At 41.9% G+C, this 21,622-nt stretch overlaps 1 protein-coding gene across 12 annotated transcripts in view; it reads left to right on the plus strand.

The window, feature by feature from the left end:
• Nucleotides 1–21,622, plus strand: part of TLK2 (tousled like kinase 2) — a 114,765-nt gene that overhangs the window by 81,737 nt on the left and 11,406 nt on the right. For 7 of the 12 annotated variants that reach the window (XM_032320170.1, XM_032320167.1, XM_032320160.1 and 4 more), the window contains 9 exons: nt 176–328; nt 2,809–2,875; nt 4,994–5,091; nt 6,862–6,943; nt 11,109–11,200; nt 16,452–16,541; nt 17,096–17,131; nt 20,055–20,224; nt 21,420–21,558. In XM_032320170.1, coding sequence (XP_032176061.1) covers nt 176–328; nt 2,809–2,875; nt 4,994–5,091; nt 6,862–6,943; nt 11,109–11,200; nt 16,452–16,541; nt 17,096–17,131; nt 20,055–20,224; nt 21,420–21,558 — 927 coding nt within the window. The remainder of the gene's footprint in view (nt 1–175; nt 329–2,808; nt 2,876–4,993; nt 5,092–6,861; nt 6,944–11,108; nt 11,201–16,451; nt 16,542–17,095; nt 17,132–20,054; nt 20,225–21,419; nt 21,559–21,622) is intronic. The other 5 variants (XM_032320172.1, XM_032320165.1, XM_032320166.1 and 2 more) reach the window with 1 other exon arrangement.

Consider the following 21,622-nt stretch of genomic DNA (forward strand, 5'->3'; position numbering starts at 1 on the left):
CGTCAGTTGTTGGACTCTTCCAACCTAAAGTTAAAATCAATTCTCTACTTGTTTTAAAGTGACTTATTTTTTCTGAAGTCTGTCAGATCTGTAGGTACCAAGATATTTGTGTTTATTCTACAGCCATGTTACAATTTTTTTACTTTCTTCTGTGCAACATCTTTTGTATCTATAGGCAACAGGAAAGGATAAATTCACAAAGGGAAGAGATAGAAAGACAACGGAAAATGTTAGCAAAGCGGAAACCTCCTGCCATGGGACAGGCCCCTCCAGCAACCAACGAGCAGAAACAGAGGAAAAGCAAGACCAACGGAGCTGAAAATGAAACGTATGTTCTTTATTCACATGAGCTGTGAAATAACACACTCTCCCCCAAAATACTGATGTCCCGCCCGTTGAGTGCCACTGGACAAAATGAAAAATTATGGGGATTTCTAGAGCATTAGCTTTCTTTTTAGTTACATTAATGGATTTACTCAACAATTTATATATAAAAACCATGGAAAATTAATTTATTTTCTTAGTTCTGATCTTACTTAGGTATTTTCGATTGAGGAGGAGAAATAATGTCACTCAACTTGTCATTATGGTCTTTGGCCACTCTTGTAACAAATGTGATGTCATCATGGTAGTTAAATGATAATAGTTGCTTATGTGCGATTTGGGTTTTGGTACACTAGTACCATCTTGTGGGGATTACCTGTATTATTACTTATTAATTAAACATTACTTATTTAAAATATGTCTTTTGCCTTTATGTTTTTATGTCAGTTTTCAAAAACATATTAAGCCATAATCCACCTCAAGTATAATAATATTTGAATTACACCATTGTTAAAAGCCCATGATATCCCATTCCAGTGAGAAAGATGGCTTAACGCCTGTACTCACTTAATACATACCTGATGTGTTGGGGAGCCTTTTCCTTGACATTCATTTAATAAATCTGTGTTAAGTGCTTACAGTTGGCCCCGTTCTGGAAACTGGGCATACAGAGCCAGAGGATACAGCCCTGGCCTTAGGACCTTCATGGTTTATTTAGGGGAAATGAACAGATGAATAAACTAATAATTACATTGAGTATAGTGATAAGAATACAGTGAATAAACTTGGGAAACATCTTCATTCTTTAAATATTTTAAAACTAAATTCTAAAATTTAAAATACTTCCCGTCAGAAAGTCCAAGTAGGAGCCCAAATTTAAAAGTTTCTGGGCAAGTGTTGTACACATTAATCTGGTCATTGTCTTCTTTTGCTGTCATTCCTATATTTATTTTGTGGAGGGACTCCCCCTCCAGTATTACTTGAAAATTGTCAGATGCTCGTGCATAGGACCATTGGCTTAGAAGTAATAGAAGGCGTAGGCTGTTTCCTAGCCATAGAACAATAATTAGAATTCAGTCCAGGCCAGTAGTGTGTCAGTAAGCAGTTGCCATCTGGAGTCCTGTGTCAGATCCAAGCTGGAAGGCTTTCAGTCCAGTTTTTAATTAGAGTATCTGTGACTTGGCTCATTCCTTTGGCCAGAAGCCAAAAACATTCCTCTGGAGCCTGAGACTGAGTCACATTATCATTCCTGCTCAATAACCTATTTCAGGCGGGGAGAATCCCTAACTGTGATTTTTCATTGCTCCCTTCTTTACTGGTGGGATATGGATTAATGGATATAAGTATGTCTGCCACCATGAAGAGATGGGTGTCACAGCGCTAGTGGATACACTTCTTTTTGTTATTCTTCTTTATTGTTTTAGTGAGACCTCAAGACTGTTTTGTGGCCCTGACTGGTTAATAGCATAGCTGTGCCTTCTTTCTCCTGCACTTTAGGATATATCTAAATAGTGTTATCTGAAACTCTGAATATATGTATGTACTTCTAGAGCATGAAGAGAGTGAAGTTGAAGGAGTAAGCTGTCGCTTCTTAAGTGCTCATTCTTAAGATGTAAGGGTGCGATTGGGGTAAATGGAACACAGAATTAGTGCTCGCCCATCAGGTCAGCCCTTAGGGAGTTGTGTTTAAATACCTTTTCACAATCGATGGAGTATTTCACCTTCTCATTTAATAGGCACAGCAGCTTTGTTAGATAGGGATCATTGTTTGCTGCATTTTTAAAAACTAAGTTTATTGTCCAGGGTCACATGGCCAGTGGCCTGAGTGGCACTTTGGACCCTAGATCTGGGACTCCAAATCCTGGACTCTTCCACTATGTCATTCTTCTTCTTTTTTTTAAAGATTTTATTGATTGATTTATTTGACAGAGATCACAAGTAGGCAGAGAGAGAGGGGAGGAAGCAGGCTCCCCGCTGAGCAGAGAGCCCGATGTGGGGCTCGATCCCAGGACCCCGAGATCACGACCTGAGCCGAAGGCAGAGGCTTTAATCCACTGAGCCACCTAGGCGCCGCCATCATTCTTCTTACTATTATAGTAGCACCATCTAAGAGTTATCAGAAATAATCAAATCCATTGGCTTATTATTTTCCCTCCAAAAAAAAAAAAACACCTAAGCATATAATTTTTGGCAGCCTTTCCCAGTGGATTTTCATGAGATTGTATGGACGAAACTCAATTCATAAATAATGTAAAAATATAGCTTATTTATTTATTCTCATTTTTTACAAATTAGTCTTCTGGATTTCTAGTCCTTCGTGTCATATCTGATAAATCACAGAAGTTTTCTCCTGTCAAGGGATTGCAAGATAATCTTCTAGTTATTTTAATAGACTGGATATACCTTACAAGATGCCTTGGTATCTCTAATAGGGCACATTATGATTTTAAATAATTTACTGGGATTTCTGCCATTATCTTCCAGGTTAACATTAGCAGAATACCATGAACAAGAAGAAATCTTCAAACTCAGATTAGGTCATCTTAAAAAGGTAAGTGTAATGAGAAAACTATGTCTGGAGAAATGGTTTACATGTGGTACTGGGGCAGATGGTACAGTTTGACATACCTGCAGAAATCTTGCGTAGTTCTGCTCACTGTCACATCTTGTAATTTTTTTTAAGATTTTATTTATTGATTAGTTTTAATGAGAGAGAGAGGGAACCTCAAGCAGACTCCTGCTGAACACAGAACCAGACTCAGGTCTCAATCTCAGGATCCTGGGACCATGACCTGAGCCAAAATCAAGAGGCGGAAGCTCAACAGGCTAAGCCCCTCCTGTATTTCTTTTTCTTTTCTTTTCTTCTCTTTCTTTCTTTCTTTCTTTCTTTTTTTAAGATTTTTATTTTTTTATTTGACAGAGAGCAAGAGATCACAAGTAGGCAGAACAGCTTGCAGAGAGAGAGGGGGAAGCAGGCTCCCCGCTGAGCAGAGAGCCTGATGTGGGGCTCGATCCCAGGACCCTGAGATGATGATGAACTGAAGGCAGAGGCTCAACCCACTGAGCCACTCAGGCACCCCTCCCCTCTTGTATTTCTAATGATGGAATGTCTTTCAGTTTTTAGTCAACCCCAGCCACCCAATGGGAGCACTTTTTCTGCCAATGATGTACCAATAGATAATTCTGGATATGTCGTAAAACTTCATAAGTAGGGGTGCCTGGGTGATTCATTGGGTTAAGCCTCTGCCTTCGGCACAGGTCATGATCTCAGGGTCCTGGGATCAAGTCCCATATCGGGCTCGCTGCTCCGCAGGGAGCATGCTTCCCCCTCTCTCTCTGCTTGCCTCTCTGCCTACTTGTGATTTCTCTGTCAAATAAATAAATAAATGAAATCTTTTTTAAAACAAAAACAAAAACCAGGGCACCTGGGTGGCTCAGTGGATTAAACCTCTGCCTTCAGCTCAGGTCATGATCTCAGGGTCCTGGGATCAAGTCCAAGATCGGGTTCTGTTTGGCAGGGAGCCTGCTTCCTCCTCTCTCTCTGCCCGCCTCTCTGCCTACTTGTGATCTCTCTCTCTGTGTTAAATAAATAAATAAATTCTTTAAAAAAAAAAAAAGAAAGAAAGAAAGAAACAACTTAATAAGTAGTTCTCCTTATGGTAAAAGTTAAATGCATAATACAAGTGGTTCAGATTTGATACGAAAACTCTTAGGATACTTTATATTTTTATTTTAAAAATAATTTATTTGAGAGAAAGAGTTCATGTGCGCATAGATGAGAGAGAGAGAGAGCGAGCACACGCACATGCATGTGGTGGGGGAGGGGAAAGGAGAGGGAGAAGCAGGATCCCCACTGAGTACAGAGCCTGATGAGGGACTCGATCCCAGGACCCTGGGATCATATCCTGAGCTGAAGGCAGCCACTTAAACACCTGAGCCACCCAGGTACCCAGAAACTCCCAGGATATTTTAAATCACATGGTAGCTCTTATCTCTTGCCTAAACTGGCTAAGAAGAGAAGGTCTTGTACAAGCTATATTGTAACACAATGGCACCCACATAAAAATTGTTATTGACAGTGTTCGTAGAAGCATCTTGGCTATAGATTGGGCATCATCTCCTAAGTTTAACAACCCATACATTTTTGGTAGATGCTGCTTACAGTGATGATGGTCAATAAGCGTTTAATAAACTGCTGGTGGTGTGTGTTTGCTTTTCTTACTGGATTCTCAGAGATTATTAAATCAGTGGAACTTAAGGCACCAAGCATGATCCATACTTACAAAGCAGAACCAGATAGAGAATCTGATTTTTGTTTAAAAAAAAAATTATGTGCCTGTATATAAATGCAGAGAACATTTCTGGACATTTACACAAGACTTAAAACCGCAGTTACATCTAAGGAATGGGTGTGATGGAGAGGAGGGACCAGGGGAGCAGAAGGCTTTATTTCTTACTTGTACTCCTTTGTATGGTTTGAATTTTATTTATCATTTGCTGTGGGCTTGTTTTTTATGATTAAATTTCTAGTTCTTAAAAAAAATCTTTTTCAGTTCAAAACATTTTCCTTTCGTTTTTCAAAAGAGAAATGTCTGTTATTTTTTGAAATGAGATTCTGAAAATGTAGTGTGTCCTGTGTTCTGAGCTGTTTCTTTCCTTTTCACTTTAGGAAGAAGCGGAGATCCAGGCAGAGCTGGAAAGGCTAGAAAGGGTTAGAAATCTACATATCAGGGAACTAAAAAGGATACATAATGAAGATAATTCACAGTAAGCAACTTGGGGGTATGTTGGGTTGGAGACTGCGGAACACTCTCTGACATGAATGGTCAAGAATGGTGTTTCTGTTTACTATAAATTGGGTGAATGATTCCATGGTGTAATTAGCTCTATTGCAAGATACAGTACAGGTTTGCGAACACAACTATGATTTGCTTTAATTTAAATATATGTAAATATATTAGATTTATATATTACTATCTGTACATGTATTACAGCACTTTTACCCAAGTAGAGATCACTAAAACAGTACAGCTTCACGTTTATAAGTGGCTGGAATACACTGTGTGTTCAGATTCTTGCAGAGCTTTGCTAAATGGAAGCATGGGTGACAGTGTGGTGTCATGGGATGGTACCGGGTTAAGATGGCACTGGTTTTGTTTGTTGGTTGGTTTTTAAGATTTTACTTATTTATTTGACAGAGAGATACAGCGAGAGAGGGAACACAAACGGGGAGTGGGAAAGGGAGAAACAGGCTTCCCACCGAGCAGGGAGCCTGATGGGGGCTCGATCCCAGGAGCCTGGGATCATGATGTGAGCTGAAGGCATTCTTAATACCTGAGCCATCCAGGCACCCCAAGATGGCACTGGTTTTGGAATGACCTTTAGGGGCCACATTTGGGTGTTGGGATTTTAAACAAGACTCTCTCAAGTTCATCACATTAACGGTAGATGAATGCCCACCTTTGTTTATAAGTCATTTAAAGGATTGCAGCTGAAAAGTAGATTAAAGTGGGAAGTAGCTTCGGTCCATAATCTGTTCCTTCCCATGTTTTTCTGACTCCGAAACATGATTTTTTTGGACATAGCCGTAGCTTGTGTATTTTTGTTTGGCCAGTGTGTGCCGTGGACTTTTCTTTCTGTGAAAGTTCCCGTGACTGAGCTCTCTGTGTATCAGGCCCGGTGCCACGTGCCCAATGCTGTCAGCTCATTTTGGCAGTAGCGCGGTGCACGTCAGTCAGCCTGACCAGGGCCCTGTAACTGTTTGACTAAACAGCTTCAGAGCTGAGCACTGCACGATCGTATTGCCTTTTCTCTTCAGGCACGTCAGTGTCTTAAAATGAAAATAATTTCAGGATTAATAGTGGGGCTGTTTAAGATCCCGAATTAGGTAGAAATATTTGTGAAGTATTTTTTGCCACTGTCTCTCCTTTCTTTGTCTTACTGTTAGAAAACAGCACAAGGTGGAATCCTCGATGGGTGGGCGGATGGTGACGGTTCTATCATGAAACTGTCTTAAAGAGAGAACATGAGTGCATATAGAACATGGGACTTCCTTAATAATCAGATCCATTTTTAAGGCCATGGGAAATATCTTGGAACTTTTTTGTATTAGTTTTGGAATGGTGGGAACAGGTGGCTCTTGAGTACTTTGGAGGAAGTGAGTAGCACGGTGCGAAAATCCTGGTCTGGCGGAGTCTGCACCCCCTCACCGTACAGCAAGTGGTTAGCGATGGTAGTTGCACGGCTCCCTTTCGGGAAGGGAGGAAGGTCAGCAACGTTCACAGGTCCACTTGTGGCTACACTGAGCCTAGCAGTTCTGCCTTATGGCTTTACAGCCAGTGCTGTCCATTGTCATTAAGCAGTCTCCTTGAACCGTATAGCTTCCTATTCACAACTCGCTGTATCGGTGTTAGCACCAAGCTATCAGCAGCAGCTGTAATCCTGTGTATAGCGTGTGAGAAATTCTGGGAATTCTGCTAGTATGGAAGGTCGTGGATTCCTTTATCTCAGGATGTTCTGTATTCTCTGTTCCCACAGATTTAAAGATCATCCAACGCTAAATGACAGATACTTGTTGTTACATCTTTTGGGTAGAGGAGGTTTCAGTGAAGTTTACAAGGTAAGTCTCAGGATTGAATTCTTGGTTATTACCAACTTGGAGAACATGAAGAATAGTGGTAATTGTGGGTTGATACTTACTTGTTCGAACTCAGAAACTTTAAGCACCTGTATCTTGAGAAGAACTGCTTTCAGTAAAATTAAGTAACTATGGCAGGATACAGTAGTTTTGCCCTATTTTCCGGTTTGAAAAATAAAAAGGAAAGAAAAACACTCCTTTCTGGGTAGTGAAATTGTGGTGATTTTTATTCTGGTTCTGTACTTCTGCCTCACGTTTGTTAGAAATAAGTATGTGTTACTTTTATTCTTTTTTTTTTTTTTTTAAGATTTCATTTATTTATATGACAGAGACACAGTGAGAGAGGGAACACAAGCGAGGGGAGTGGGAGAGAGAAAGCAGGCTTCCCGCCGAGTAGGGAGCCCAGTGCGGGGCTTGATCCCAGGACCCTGGGATCATGACCTGAGCTGAAGGCAGATGCTTAATCATCTAAGCCACCCAGGCGCCCCTACTTTTATTCTTAAAAATTTTTTTTTAACAAAATAGATGTGTTAAAGTTAATTCTTACTTGAAAACTAGCTTTTTGTTTTTTAACATGTTCTCATCTTCTACGTCCAAGTGTTTAGTAGCTCTGGTATTCAAAGGAGCATCCTGGTTTCAGCCAGGCCAGTGAAGTTCAGACTACCATGCCTCCAGCTGGTTTGTACTAAGTGAGGAATTCAGCTGGTTTTCAGGATAGCTGCAGATCCAATAACATGTTCATGAGTCACCACCTCCTTTAGCTTCTAGGTGTTTCTGGCACCAGGCTTTTACTTTCAGAATCCGTTTATTAAATGGTCTTTACCGCATGGTCCTATGAAGTCCCTCTTCATGTGGTTTGGCCTACACTGTTGGGCTTTATGTTATGCCCTATAAATTTATATATGGGAATTCTTTTGGACAAAATAATTAGTTTTCATTTAGATAAAAACAGTAAAAACTAGTTCTATCTTCCACCTTTTTTTTTTTAAAGAATGTATTTATTTATTTGAGAGAGCACAAGCAGGGACAGAGGCATTGGAAGAAGCAGGCTCCCCGCTGTACAGGGAGCCTGAAGCAGGGCTTAATCCCATGCCCCCGGGATCATGACCTGAGCTGAAGGCAGACTCACTGAGCCACCCAGGCGCCCTTACCCCAACTTTTTTTGTTACAAAAAATAACTATATTTTCCAAAACCGTTAGTGCCTCATGTGGGGATGTATGTGTATATTTTTTTTTAATTGAAGTCTAGTTGGCACACGATGTTTTATTATTTTTAGGTGTACAATGTAATGATTTGACGGTTTTCCTTTTTTTAATGTTAATTTTTTACTGTGGGGATATATCATAAAATTTGCCATTTTAACCCTTTTAATTATACAGTTCATTTGCATTAAGTATATTCATAATGTGCAAGTACCTTCACTATCCACTTCCAGAACTAGAATATTATTCTTAATGTACTATTGGGCTTGATTTTCTAGTGTATCATGTTTTGTTATCTATTTGTAAGTGGGACTGGCCCATAGTTGTCTTTCATGTATAAGCAGCATTTTCTAGCTTCTGTGCTCTAGTTTTCCAGAATAAGTTGTTCCTATGTATATAACCTCCCCACCACCCCCCACCCAGTGCCCTGGAATGCATGACATAGGATTTGTTGGCCCCTTGAAAGTTAGAGCAGACTCAGTCCCATGGGTGCATGTCATTGTACAGGAAAACTTTTTGACCACCTTTTTAGTTCCTTCTGCAAATACTGATTTACGTATATTTTCTCCCCCTTCTCAAATCTCTTTTGATAATTTAATTTTTCTGCAACATCTTCTGCGTCACCTCAAATTTAAAAATATCATCCATACCTTAATGAAACGTTTATTTTTCTATCCCAACTGATAGGTCAGAGAGGTTAGTCAGTGTTTTTTTTCTTCCCTCTAAGAATAAACTTTTTATCTTGTTGATCAAGTCTACTGTGTCATTTGGGTTTTTCTTTTCATTAACTTTTACTTTTAGTCTTTCCTTCCTTTTGCTTCCTTTGTTTTCATTCTTGAATCATAGTTTATTTTTTTTATTTTTGATAATTTTATTCAGTTGTAAAAAAAAAAAAAAATTTACCACCATTAACCATTTTTTTAAAACAGTTGAGTATTGTTAGGTATGTTTATGTTGTTGTGAAACAGATCTCCAGAACTTTCTCATCTTAGAAAACTGAAACTTAGCCTATTAATCAGTAGTTTGCTCTTGCAGCCAGTGTTCTGCTTTCCATTTCTGTGAATTAGACTACTTTCAGATACCTCTAAAAGTGAAATCACAGTATTTGTCTTCTTGTGGGTGCCTCAGTTCACGCAGCATAATGTTCTCAGAGTTCATCCATGTTGAAGCATGTGATAGGATTTCCTTCTTTTAAGGGTGAATAATATTCTGTTGTATGCACATACTTCCTTTTCTTTATCCATTTATCTGGCAGTGGACATTGGGGTTGCTGCTGCTTGTGTGTCGTAAATAGCGCTGCTTTGAACATGTGTGTGCAGATAGCTCTTGGAGATCTTGCTTTTAATTCTTCTGGCTGTAAACCCAGAAGTAAGACAACTCCATTTTTAAAGCATCAAAATTTATTGTTGGTGCTTCTCAGTTGCTCGTCAGTGATTTCTTCATCCTACTTTTCCCCTAGTGTGTTCCTTAAACCTTTTAACATTCCTGAAATTTAGATGGTTCCTCCAGTGTTGTGTACATTCCATATAGTTCTTCTTTTGCTTTTCTCCACTCTCCAGAAGCCCTTCTTAAAATCAGTGGTGGATCACAATGTCTTGGATTCAGATATATGGTGTGGTAGATGGAGAGAAAGACACTTGTAGTATCATTAGTGCTCTCATTAATTCGGTGCTATTTGATCTGGCTTTTGATGGCTTGAAATCATTCTCTGCTGTGAAGCCAAGATGGTGTACAAGCTTGCAGCCGGACTTCAGGGTCTGTAAGAATTTTCATTTCTGTGAAATAAGATAATTCTATTTGAACTGTATGGTTTTTGTATTTTAAAAACTACTGGTTTGAATTTAGTATAAATTGGAAGTTTCTTTTATGAGCAGCTCTCTCTTGCATTTAGTGCTTTCCTAGAGGTAGCATACATTTTAAAAGATCTGTTGAACAGTAATCATCACTATTCATGGACTCTACCTCTGCCTCTTACCTTCATCTTTTCCTACAGTTGCGGAAACTGGCAGATGGTGGTAATAGTGTTGGAACTGAAGTATTAAGTTTTTCATCTGAACTTTAAAAACTAAGAAAAACTTAATTTCAAAGGAATATCTCAGTGAATTCTTCTGTATAATAGAAATTTCCTATTATATTAAAATACTACTCACTTTATCAAATTGTGATTTACACCCAGCATCCTCAAAAACCCACCTGCTTCCCTTCTTCCCTCTATGATACAGAACTACCGCTGGAGGAGGACTTCCAGCAGTGGCGGTCTTTGGGGAAAGTCTGTCCCTTTCTTAGGACATTGCCAGAGGAGTTACCTGGTGTGACGAACTTCAGACATTGTTGGGATCAAAAACTGCTTTTTATTTACCCATCATATATGGGTAGGGCTGTTTTTTGTTTCTGTCCCTGTTTGTGTTTTAATAAACACAGTATAACAAATTATGAGGTTATTTTTCTAAACAAGCACAGTGAAAAGGTGTATCTGGAGGGATTATTTCTCACGGAACAGGTAGTGTGTGTCCCAGCATTTCAGAAGTGGCAGGACTTGCTAGGGAAGCATGCCAAGTCCCGGTGTCAGCAGAGGGGTGAGGTACAGCCCCGGGGAGCAGGTCCCAGAGAGGGCAGATGGATGATGTCCACCGAGAAGACTGTTTGGAAGGGACTGGTAAGGCACGGGCTAACTTGCTTTGTGGTGTGTGCTCGGTTGTTTTCTAAGCCCCTTGGTGCCAGTGCGTCTGGAGACTTCTGAATTATCTGATCACAAGTTTTCAGAAGATGGTTGTAACTCTGAAACAAGTACGCGATAATGTTGTCATCCACGGCTGTTTGTATTTAATAATGCATTTTGGGTTTTGAGTACATCCATGTGTTAAATGGGAACCTCAAATCCGTTCCTTGCCTGTAATTCTTGTTAGCTTTTATCCAGAATATAACATATTCCTTTTCTTTGTAGGCATTTGATCTAACAGAACAAAGATATGTAGCTGTGAAAATTCACCAGTTAAATAAAAACTGGAGAGATGAGAAAAAGGAGAATTACCACAAGTAAGTGACGCCAGAGTATCTGATTTGTCAGAATTCAGTAGTGTGGTGGCTGCAGTGTGAGCCCCGTGTTAACAGCAGTGTGTGCATTGCTGGGGTGGTGTCCTTAGGAGAGTGAGCAACTGTTCCATCTCACTGATGAGCAAACTGAAACTTAACGGAATGCAAGTAATAGTTAAGAAAAGGCTGAGCTGGTATTTAAATCTAGACTTCCCTCAATCCAAAACCCATGCTCTTCAACCTCCCTTTCCATTGTGTGTCTAACATTAGCTACAATAAACAAGCAAAGCCTCAGAAACCATCTTGCTTGTTTGTAGAGAACAGATGATAATGCTTTGGGGATCCTGGGGAGCTTTGGGCGGGACTTTTCTGGCTGTTTCAATCATTTCATTATGGAGGAGACAGTGGGGGGCACCTGGGGTGCTTCAGCGGTACTTATTTGACTCCTTCAGCTCCTCGGTGCTGCGCTCACCTCCCCGTCAGCTTCCCCTCTCAGAATGCTCCGTGTTCAGCATCTTGCTTACTATACTTGCCTGGCTTCTGAAGGCCACTCGCCATATTTAGGGAGGGGCCGGGGAGAGTGACTGCTTTAGAAGGAGTGATTCTTACATGCACAGGTGTGAATTTCTCTGATCCACTACTGTCAGGTTTTGCTTGTTTCCCCTGACCCCGAGCTTCAGAACATAGGAATTCATGGCTTGTTTCGTTTGGAGGCTAAGCATACCTAATTTGCTTTTAGGATCCCTCCCTGGGCTTAGTATTGTTTCCTTGTTGTATATACAAGCACTGAGTTAGACGTGCCCTAACCCTGAAGAGAGAAGACAGGCCCCCCTTTTTTTAGAATTGTATTTATTTGGGGTGCCTGTGTGTCTCAGTCGTTAAGAGACTGCCTTTGGCTCAGGTCATGATCCCAGAGTCCTGGGATCGAGTCCCGCATAGGGCTTCCTGCCTCCTCCTCCCTCTCCAGCTTCCCCTGCTTATGTTCCCTCTCTCGCTGTCTCTCTCTGTATCAAATAAGTAAATAAAATATTTTTTTAAAAAAAACCTATTTGGCAGAGAGAGAGAGCGCGGACAAGCAGGGGGAGTGGCAGGCAGAGAGAGGAAGCAGACTCCCCGCTGAGCAGGGAGCCCGATGCCAGGCTTCCATCTCAGGACCGTGGGATGGTGACCTGAGCCAAAGGTAGATGCTTTGCCAACTAAGCCACCCAGGCACCCAAGACAGCCCTCTAAGATAAAAACAACCCACCTCCTTTCTATAAAAGCAGTTTTGGGGTTTTTTTTCTTTCCTTTTATTTTTTTTTAAGATTTTATTTATTTATTTGACAGTGATCACAAGTAGGCAGAGAGGCAGACGGAGAGAGAGGAGGAAGCAGGCTCTCTGCAGAGCAGAGATCTCGTCATGGGGCTCTATCCCAGGACCCTGGGATCATGACCGGAGCCGAAGGCAGAGGCTTTAACCCACTGAGCCACCCAGGCGCCCCTGGGGGTTTTTTTCTTACAAATAGTCCTTTGGAGGGAAAAATAGCAGGGGTGTTTGACCACTTTGAAGTAGCCTTTTAATTGGCTGCTAAAGCAACTCTTACTACGTCCCTGTTACTTACCAGGGGTGCGGGAGCGCTTCCTCCCCCACGCAGATGCGCAGTGGCGCTCAGCACTGGAGAAGTGGAGGCTTCTGTGACATTAAGGGAAATAGGGCTTAGCAGAGGTACAGGAAAGGGGATGGAGTGTGGTTTATGCACGGCGCCCTGCACGTGCGTCCTGCGGGACAGGCAGCTGTGGTCCAGATGCGTCTGAGGAGCAGTTGCATTATTAGAAGCGCATTCCAGTCACTTGGCGTGCGGGGACGGACGGCGTGCCCCAGTGAACGCTGGGAACACTTCAGAGAAGGCCACATGTTGCTGTGACCAGTAAAAGAGAAATGTCCCATCATACTGAGATTCTCAGGAGTGCATAAGGGTGTTGGAACTCTACCTGATTCTTAGTAGAAATGCTCTTCAGCTCTGCCTGGAGCCCCTTCTCTGTCCTGTGTGTGCACTGAGCCCTTGACTTCGTGAGGGGCCAGCTGTGATCAACCTTGAGAAAATGGTTCATGGGCTGGGATTGACCCATACTTTGCCTGGGCTCAGCGTGCAGGTTTTCGGCTGGCCCGAGAAGGAACTCTGGTGAGGAACAGGGCACTAACTGTAGGGGCTGCTGCCTGCCTTAGGCTTCTGTGGCAGCGAGGGCTTGAAGCCGGGACCGTGTGCCTCCGCAGCGCATTTGGCAAGCTGCTCCAGGGGCTGCCGGCTAGGGATCGGGGCTCTGTCTCCCATTCCTCTGCCGGGCGGAATCATAGAGCAAGAAGAGGGGGTGGTCTCATTTATCTGAGCTCTTGACTGCTCTAGCTCCAGGCTCGTTTCCTCACCAGAGATGGGAATCGTGGCACCCAGGCAACTTCTGGGGAGCCGTCTCTGAAGGGGCCATTTCTGAGCCGACAAACACATGGGGGAAGGGCGTGAGGGGTTCTGGTAACACTGGTGCCTGGGGAGAGATTCTTAAGCACCTCTGCCTTGCTGCGGAAGAGTTTGCTTGACGTCAAATCATACTGGTGAATAGAGGCTGCATAGATAAGTGAATTAGCAAAATGTCATTAACTCCTTTGAACTTGAAGAAGGCTTCTATCAAGCATGTAACATTTTAGAGAATGCTTTAAAAATTTAGTATTAAACTAAAAAGTGTACACTTTGGTGGTGTGATAACATTGTAACATACGAAAATGCTGCTGTTCTTCTGCACAGTAATGCCTTTGATTGCTGTGTTATTGTGGGAGTGACTTCCAGTCCCATCTGGAATCAAGACATTTATTTGGGTAAAAAAAGAAGGAAGAACTCTGAAAGATTGTTTTGCTTAATTTGGGGTTCTTTCCTGAACCTCCTTTCCTCTCCTTCCCCACAAACAAACAGCAAACTGGTTGTTTTACTTTTGCATTATTAAAGCTTTAGTATTACAAGATTTACCTCCCCCAAATAACATATTAAGAACTCCATAGGAAACATTTCCTATAAAGCTATCCACAGAAATAATTATATCTGAAATAGTTTATTTTTATGTATGATAGTCTTATAATTTTTAGGGTAAAATCATTTTGGAAGTCTAAATATATATCCACTTACAAGAGAGTAAAAAACTAACATGTTATTGGATATGTTTCCTCCAGTTTCTAATTAAAGTTTCTGTATTTGTATTGCATTAACCCCTCGGGTGCTAAATTCAAAGTTGAACATGTGAAGGACATGGCAGGAGCCACTGGCTTACCTGATGAGGCCAGAGAAGCAGCTTAGAGCCTGACATAGTGACCAGAGATAATGCCTGGTTGATGAGGACTTTGAATGACCCTCCCTTTGGTTCTTAATTTTTATATCCTTTAGTTTCCTCTGTTTTCTGTACCTTGACAGAGAAATTGGTCTCTGCTCTGAAATATACAACAAAATCAAGAAGTTTAAACAGAATGGCAAAGAACTATACACTTTTAGCATGCTAGCGTGAGAAATGATTGTAATGGTTATCTGGTTGGTCCCTAGCTTTCTAAACTTGGCTTTTGTGAGCAGCATTACCTTAATTTTACTGAATATGAAATATCACATAGAATCTTGATATTTGAAAAGGACAGGTGTGACGCTGCTTAGGTGGGGTGGAGGGTGGGGGTCACAGCTGCGTTTGCGCAGTGTCTGCATGGGGGCTTGGGAGGCCTGGATCTCCAGGAAGCAGCCTTTGAAACCTCCAGTCGTGTGTAGCCCAGAGAAGCGCCATCACAGAGCTGGGACTCAAGGCCAGATTTCCAGGTCCCAGCATAGTGGGTGTCCTAACAACTCCTCTGCCTAAATACTGGCAAGTCTTTTCTTTTCAGAAAGACATAAAGATGATGAAGTACCAGAAGAAGCAAAAAAAAAAAAAAAAAAAAAAAAAAAAAAAGCCAAAAGTGGCAGCTTGAAAAATAAGCTTAGGTCAAATACAGTTTCCATCTGGGAAAAACCTGTTTATTACTTTTAGATTCCTTTTCCTCTCTCCTCCTTGCCCTGATTGTTTCCTCAGCTTTTCTTTAGTTGAGTACTTTTTATGTATCCTTGTCATATTGTAATACATGTTTCAGAAAACATCAACTTAGTTTTATTTTACCATACTCTGCAAAGTTTCTCTTTTCTGAGTCTTGCCTTATAAGAAAATGCCCCAAATTAAATGGTGCTAGCTTACTTAAAATTTAAAATTTTTCTGTCACTCTTTGTATATAAGAACGAAATACTTTAAAAATTATTGGTAATTACACTGAATAAACTTATTCTGTAATTCTTTTAAAATTCAATGAATATGTGAGATTATATGGTTTGTTTTTGTTCCTAATCTTACTAAATGATTTTAAATTGGAAAAGCACTAAAAAAAAAGTTAATATGTTTATGTAAGCTCTCATCCCAAGAAAACTGGGGTTCAGTGATGTTCTTTTTTCTTTTTTTAAAGATTTGTTTATTTGCGGGAACGTGCAGGTGTGCACTCGCACACACCCAGACAGGCACATGCTGAGGGGGTGGGTCAGAGAGGGAGAGAGAATCCCAAGCAGACTCCTCACTGTGCGTGGAGCCTAGTGTAGGGCTGGATCTCACTCTCCTGAGATCATGATCTGAGCTGAAATCAAGTGTTGGACGCTTAACAGAATGAGTCACCCAAGCATCCCGGGTTCCATAATTTTTTATCAGTTTCACATTAGAAGAAGGTAAAGCTGATAGCCCTTTCATATTATAAGGAGAATTTTAAAACAAATACAAAGCACTGCTAATACCGCCTTACATAATCGGTAATCCTTTCACCCAAGGAGTTTAAATGCCAAAATTGATCTCCTTGTTGTATCCCCAGGATATAAACATTTATAGATGTGAATTATCAGCTTTTGAGGGGAAAGAAAAAGCTCTCTTTATAATTTTTAAAGCTTTGGTATTTGGGTATAAATATTAAACAGGTGAGATAGTGATAGAATGAACTTGAAAGGGATAAAAGGTTGGTAAAAGTCATTCAACAAATATTTGAGCACCTGCTACTTTCTCAGCAGCTTGGTAGACGCCAGTAGTGAAAATAGGCTGAGGAAAGGTCCGGGGGCCAGCAGACCTGAATGCATAGGCAGAAACAAGGAGCAGTGAGAGAACATATAGGCATATCCTTGAAGAGGTCTGAAAGACAGTCCAAAATACAAAAATACAAAATGTTAATTTTCCACTTTGTTTGCAGGCATGCATGTAGGGAATACCGGATTCACAAAGAACTGGATCATCCCAGGATAGTTAAGCTGTATGATTACTTTTCACTGGACACTGACTCGTAAGTGCCGTGCCATTTTAGCTTAGCAGTTGATACTGGTTTCTTGCAGTTGTTGACTGCTCATGGAGTAGAGTTTCAGTCTGGGTCGAGGAAATGCCCTCCGAGGGAACCGAGTGCATTTATTCCTGGGCAGATGAACCTGCATGAATTCACATTTGGGCCAGCAGTACATCTCTTAGCCACAGGATCTGTGCAGTTGTGTGCTGGTAAATGTTTAACAACCAGCTGGGTGGGGAGGGGAGAGGACGCATTCATAGTATTGGACACGCTCTGTGATAATGAATTTTCCAGCCAGTCTACTTTCACACTGAAAAAAATCCAGCTTTATTGAGATATCATTTGAATACCGCATAGTTCACTCTTTTAAAAGTATACAATTCAAGGCTTGTAGTATAGTCACAGATCTGTGCAGTCATCGCCATAGTCATTTTTAGAACATGTTCACTACCTCAGAGAGAAACCCCATATTTTTTGCTGTCACTCCCCTCGTTCCCCCTCCCCCGACCTGGCCCCCAGGTCTAAGCAGCCACTAATCATTTTTTTTGTCTCTGTAGATTTCCTATTCTGGACTTTCATGTGAATGACTCATGGTATATAGACTTTTATGACTGGCTTCTTTCATTTAGCAAGACGTGTTTTCAAGGTTCATCCTTACGGTAGCATGTATCAGTACTTCATTCCGTTTTTGACCAAATATATCCCGTTGTATGAATGTACCACCTTTTGTTTGTCCATTCATCCCACCAGTGGCTTAATAACCAGCTCATGAAATGCCTTAAAATTTAACCATCAGCTCTGGGTAACTGTCACAAGTTGGTGCTAGCTACCTCTGACGCGCACCAGTGAGTGTGGCCTGTACAGGAGTCTGCCCCAGCTGGAGATTCTGGTGAACAGTGACGGGCATTTCAAGGAAGGACCCGCAGTGTGATTTTATCATACAGCGGGAATGAACGTAGGCCTATGTAGGCAAATGAAGGCATAACCCAGTGCTGCATGGGAAGTAGAGCCTCAGAGGCGTGTAGGAGGTTGGAGGTGGAAAGGATCTCAGTTCAGCTCTCCACTGAATAGATGGAAATTTGTGGACCAGGGAAGTTAGAGGACTTGCCTGAGATCTTTAATACTCTTAGGCATTGTCGTATAATGTTACCTGGTATAGGTAAGCTCTGTCACCTTTGGGTTTATCAAGGGGTTTAGAAATACTTGAGCATTTGGGAACGTTTTTTCTGTAGGAGTCTGAACGGAGTGAGGAGAATGTACCTTAGAGTCTGGCCAGCAGGTGTTCCTTTTCGCCTTGCAGGGTGATTCTGGGCGTTTTGGCCTATTCCACACAGCAGCTGTCTCCCAGATTGTGTGCCGAGAACAGTCCCACATTTAGAAATGTTTCCAAAAGGGGAGAGACCTTAACTCCCTTTGGAAATGTGAATGACCCCTTCTTCCCACCTGGCCAGGGATGTTCCCTTTCCAGAAGGGTGACCCTTGAACCTGGCATAGTCAGTGTGTGGTTAGCATGGATGGAGTTTAGATGAGTATCTAGGTAGAGAACAGGTCTCCACAGGGTGGCCTTACCTTTTTGTTTTGAATAAATTTCCTGAATACTAGATAGATTGTCATTCCCCCCCACCCCACCGCCACTACCCCTCAAAATATAAGTACAAAAAACATCTCAAAAATAAGTATGACTTTGATTATTTGCAGTTTTGAATCATGTATACACTTTTAACTAATCTGAGGAATTGATTTGGTTGTCTGCTATTTTTTAATTTATTTTGGTCTTCCTATTGTGTGCATGGTGAATTTTCACCATCATTTTATAAAATCTTCTGAGAGTTGTTTGGGTGTTAAAGTGAGATTTTATTTTAAGCTTGCACTTGGGTGCAAGACATAGACCAAGCCTGAGAGTCTGTGTCTCAGGTCAGAGAGTCTATAAATTTTTGATATTTATCCTTAAATAGTGTGCTAACATGCCGTAGTGTGTTTCATAAGAAACATAAGCTGGTCAGTTCAGGATCTCATAGGACCATGTTTGTCCACCTTCCATTGCGGAGCTTTTTGAAGGCCTCAAATGGCCTGGGGGCCGTAGTGCTAGTCCCGAGTGTGTTTGCTCTCGGCTCTGCTCCTCACCCTTCCCCTGCTCTGCATCTTAGCGGAGTTGACCCTTGTAGGCTTTTTTCCCCAGGCTCCTGTGTCAGTTGTTGTTCAGCTGGCTTTAGCCACTGCAGAGACAGAGTTGGGGGTGGGGAGAGAGAGACACACACAACACACACACACACACACACACACACACACACACACACACACCCCACCCCACCCCACCCACCCACCCACCCCCGCTGTGATTCTAGTCTCTCTTGGTGACCCTCAGTTCTGGTTGCACCATCTCCTCCGTCTGGCCCTCTGGCCTTAGGGTGCTGACGGCTTCCTGTCTAGATGATCTCTGGGTGCCTCACTGGCCAGTGTACCCTCTCAGCTCTTCCATCATCCATGTGATGGGTGCCCTGCATTAAAACCTCTCTGTTTTATTTCCTGACTAGAGCCTGAGTGTTAACACCCACATTGTCACAGCTTAGGATAATTTAAAAGGTCTTCATCTCTCAGGTTTACTCAAACAATTCAAGAAGCCTTACTCTGGTTTATAAAAGCCTTGGAAGATAGACACGTGACCCTTAGTGCTACAAATGGTACATAGTTTTAGATTTGAGTCTGTATGATGCATTGATGTTAAGTGGAGGAAAAAACTCATACTATGTAATGACACATTTGTTAGAATCACAGATACCGTGCTTTTAAAAGATTTTATTTATTTGACAGAGAGAGTGCACAAGCAGGGGGAGCAGCAGGCAGAGGGAAGGGGGGAAGCAGGCTCCCTGCAGGGGGGAAGCAGATGTGGGGCTCGATCCTAGGACCCTGGGATCATGACCTGAGCTGAAGGCAGACGCTTAACTGACTGAGCCACCCGGGCACCCTGATACTGTGCTTTTAAAAGTTCTCTTATACCTTGTGTTTAGCAAGGAGACGTTATAGTACAGTATTGTGCCAGACTGACATATGACATGACACGGAACCAATTCGTGGGACCTGGGCAAACCATTTCCTACTGTCAGCACTCGGGTCATATGAAATGTTTGCTTTGAGACTTGTGTACCTGATCACAGTCTGTTCACTTAGAACTGGAGCGCGGCAGGGACATGTGCAGGAGAGCCTTCTGAAAAGATACCTAGCTGCCATACATTACAGTTCTTGTCAGTCTTTGTATAGTCTGGATGTAAAAAGAGGAATGTCCTGGGTGAACTGAGGCACAGCAGATTGCCATATGGAGGCCGGGAAGGCTGTCCACCAGGGCTCTCCTTCCTGTCAGCCACTCAGTAGCTCCTACCAAATAAAGAACAGAACAGTACTTTAAGGAATGAAGAACAGAGCAAGTAGCTAATTACCTGGTTTCCGCTGGGGCTGGCTGAAGAAGTCTTAATCTGCTTGTTCTTTCCCACCGTCAAATGTCGCTTTATTTGTCTTTAGGTTTTGTACAGTATTAGAGTACTGTGAGGGCAATGACCTGGACTTCTACCTGAAACAGCACAAATTAATGTCGGAGAAAGAGGCGCGATCCATTATTATGCAGATTGTGAATGCTTTAAAGTACTTAAATGAAATAAAACCTCCCATCATACACTATGACCTCAAACCAGGTATGTCTAACTTTTAGGCGACTGTATTGATGATATTTCTCTGGTCTTCGAAGTGACTTGAAATTTTACAAAGTCAGAGAATGTGAGGGAGGCTGGAAGCCTCGTCGCGTCTGGCCCTGCCCGGGCAGGTATGGGACCAGAGTCCTGGCCGGGCAGTGCTGGGCTGGAGAGGGGGAGTGGGACTAAGTACTCAGGAGAAACAATGCCCTTGTCTTTAGGGCCAGGGCATTTTATGATGTCAGCTCGATTAAGAAAGAACTGCTCTGGCAAGCTCAGCTTTGTTTTTCCCATTACTCACACTATGTAGCCATTCCTCTGCTCCAAGTCTCTTTGGTAAGTGCCCCCAAATGAACGAGTTATTTTGCAAGTTCGTCTCCCATTTCATTAAATCCCAGCAGTTTTTCATCTTTTTGTATGGTTACTATGTAAACTTCAGTAAACCTCAGTGAACAGGGGAGGCCAGTTACTTACCCCTGGTTTTTTGTTGTTGTCCTCCTGAGCTGTTTTTCAGAGTCTGCGTATGTTCTCTGTAGACAGCTGGCACCACCAGTGTTCGGAAGATGGTTCCCATTTACTGCCTGGTGGGCACAGTTGTTAACTCTGCTTTCCTCCCCTGTTCAATATTCTTCAGTGTTCTAATACAGTTCAAATGACTAAAAAATTCATTACAACAAAGTGATTTTTAAAATGATGGCCATTGTGTGATTGGGTTTTCCATCACTGAATCCAATATGTTTTCCCGGCGTAGGAGCTGTAGGTGGCACTGTGGTACTAGCTTTGATTCCCTTGTATATTTTTGTGTTTTTTATTTTTGGGTTTTTTTGGGGGGGGGGGTCCTGAAACGACTGTTCTAAAACAGGGTGGTTTAGAGATCGTTACTGAAAGTTCATATGAAACTTTCCCACCGTTTTTGACCAATTGTCCAAGTGATATTTTACTTTGGCGAGTTACTCTTTTTTTCCCCACTGCTCATAGTGGTGGTTTTGGCACATCTAGCAGGTGATTCTTGGAAAATGGAAGTTTGCAGCCAGACGCTGAGGACTCTCCTCCAGCATCCAGAGTCCAGATCATTTTATTCCAGGAATTTAGATGTTGTAAAGAGTTTGACTTCAGTTGTCCCCTTCTTGTCTGTTATTACCTTGAACTTGTCTCTTCATTAGTCTCTCTTTATTCATGAAAGTTTTCATCTTTTTAGGTAATATTCTTTTAGTAAATGGTACAGCATGTGGAGAGATAAAAATCACAGATTTTGGTCTTTCCAAGATCATGGATGATGATAGCTACAATTCCGTGGACGGCATGGAGCTAACGTCACAGGGTGCTGGTACTTACTGGTAGGTATCTGGGAAATCTGCCAGGTTGGCTGGTGGAGATAAGGCTGTTCTATTCTGAAATACT

Source organism: Mustela erminea, chromosome 18 (assembly GCF_009829155.1).
Source record: "Mustela erminea isolate mMusErm1 chromosome 18, mMusErm1.Pri, whole genome shotgun sequence".
Taxonomy (NCBI): Eukaryota; Metazoa; Chordata; class Mammalia; order Carnivora; family Mustelidae; genus Mustela; species Mustela erminea.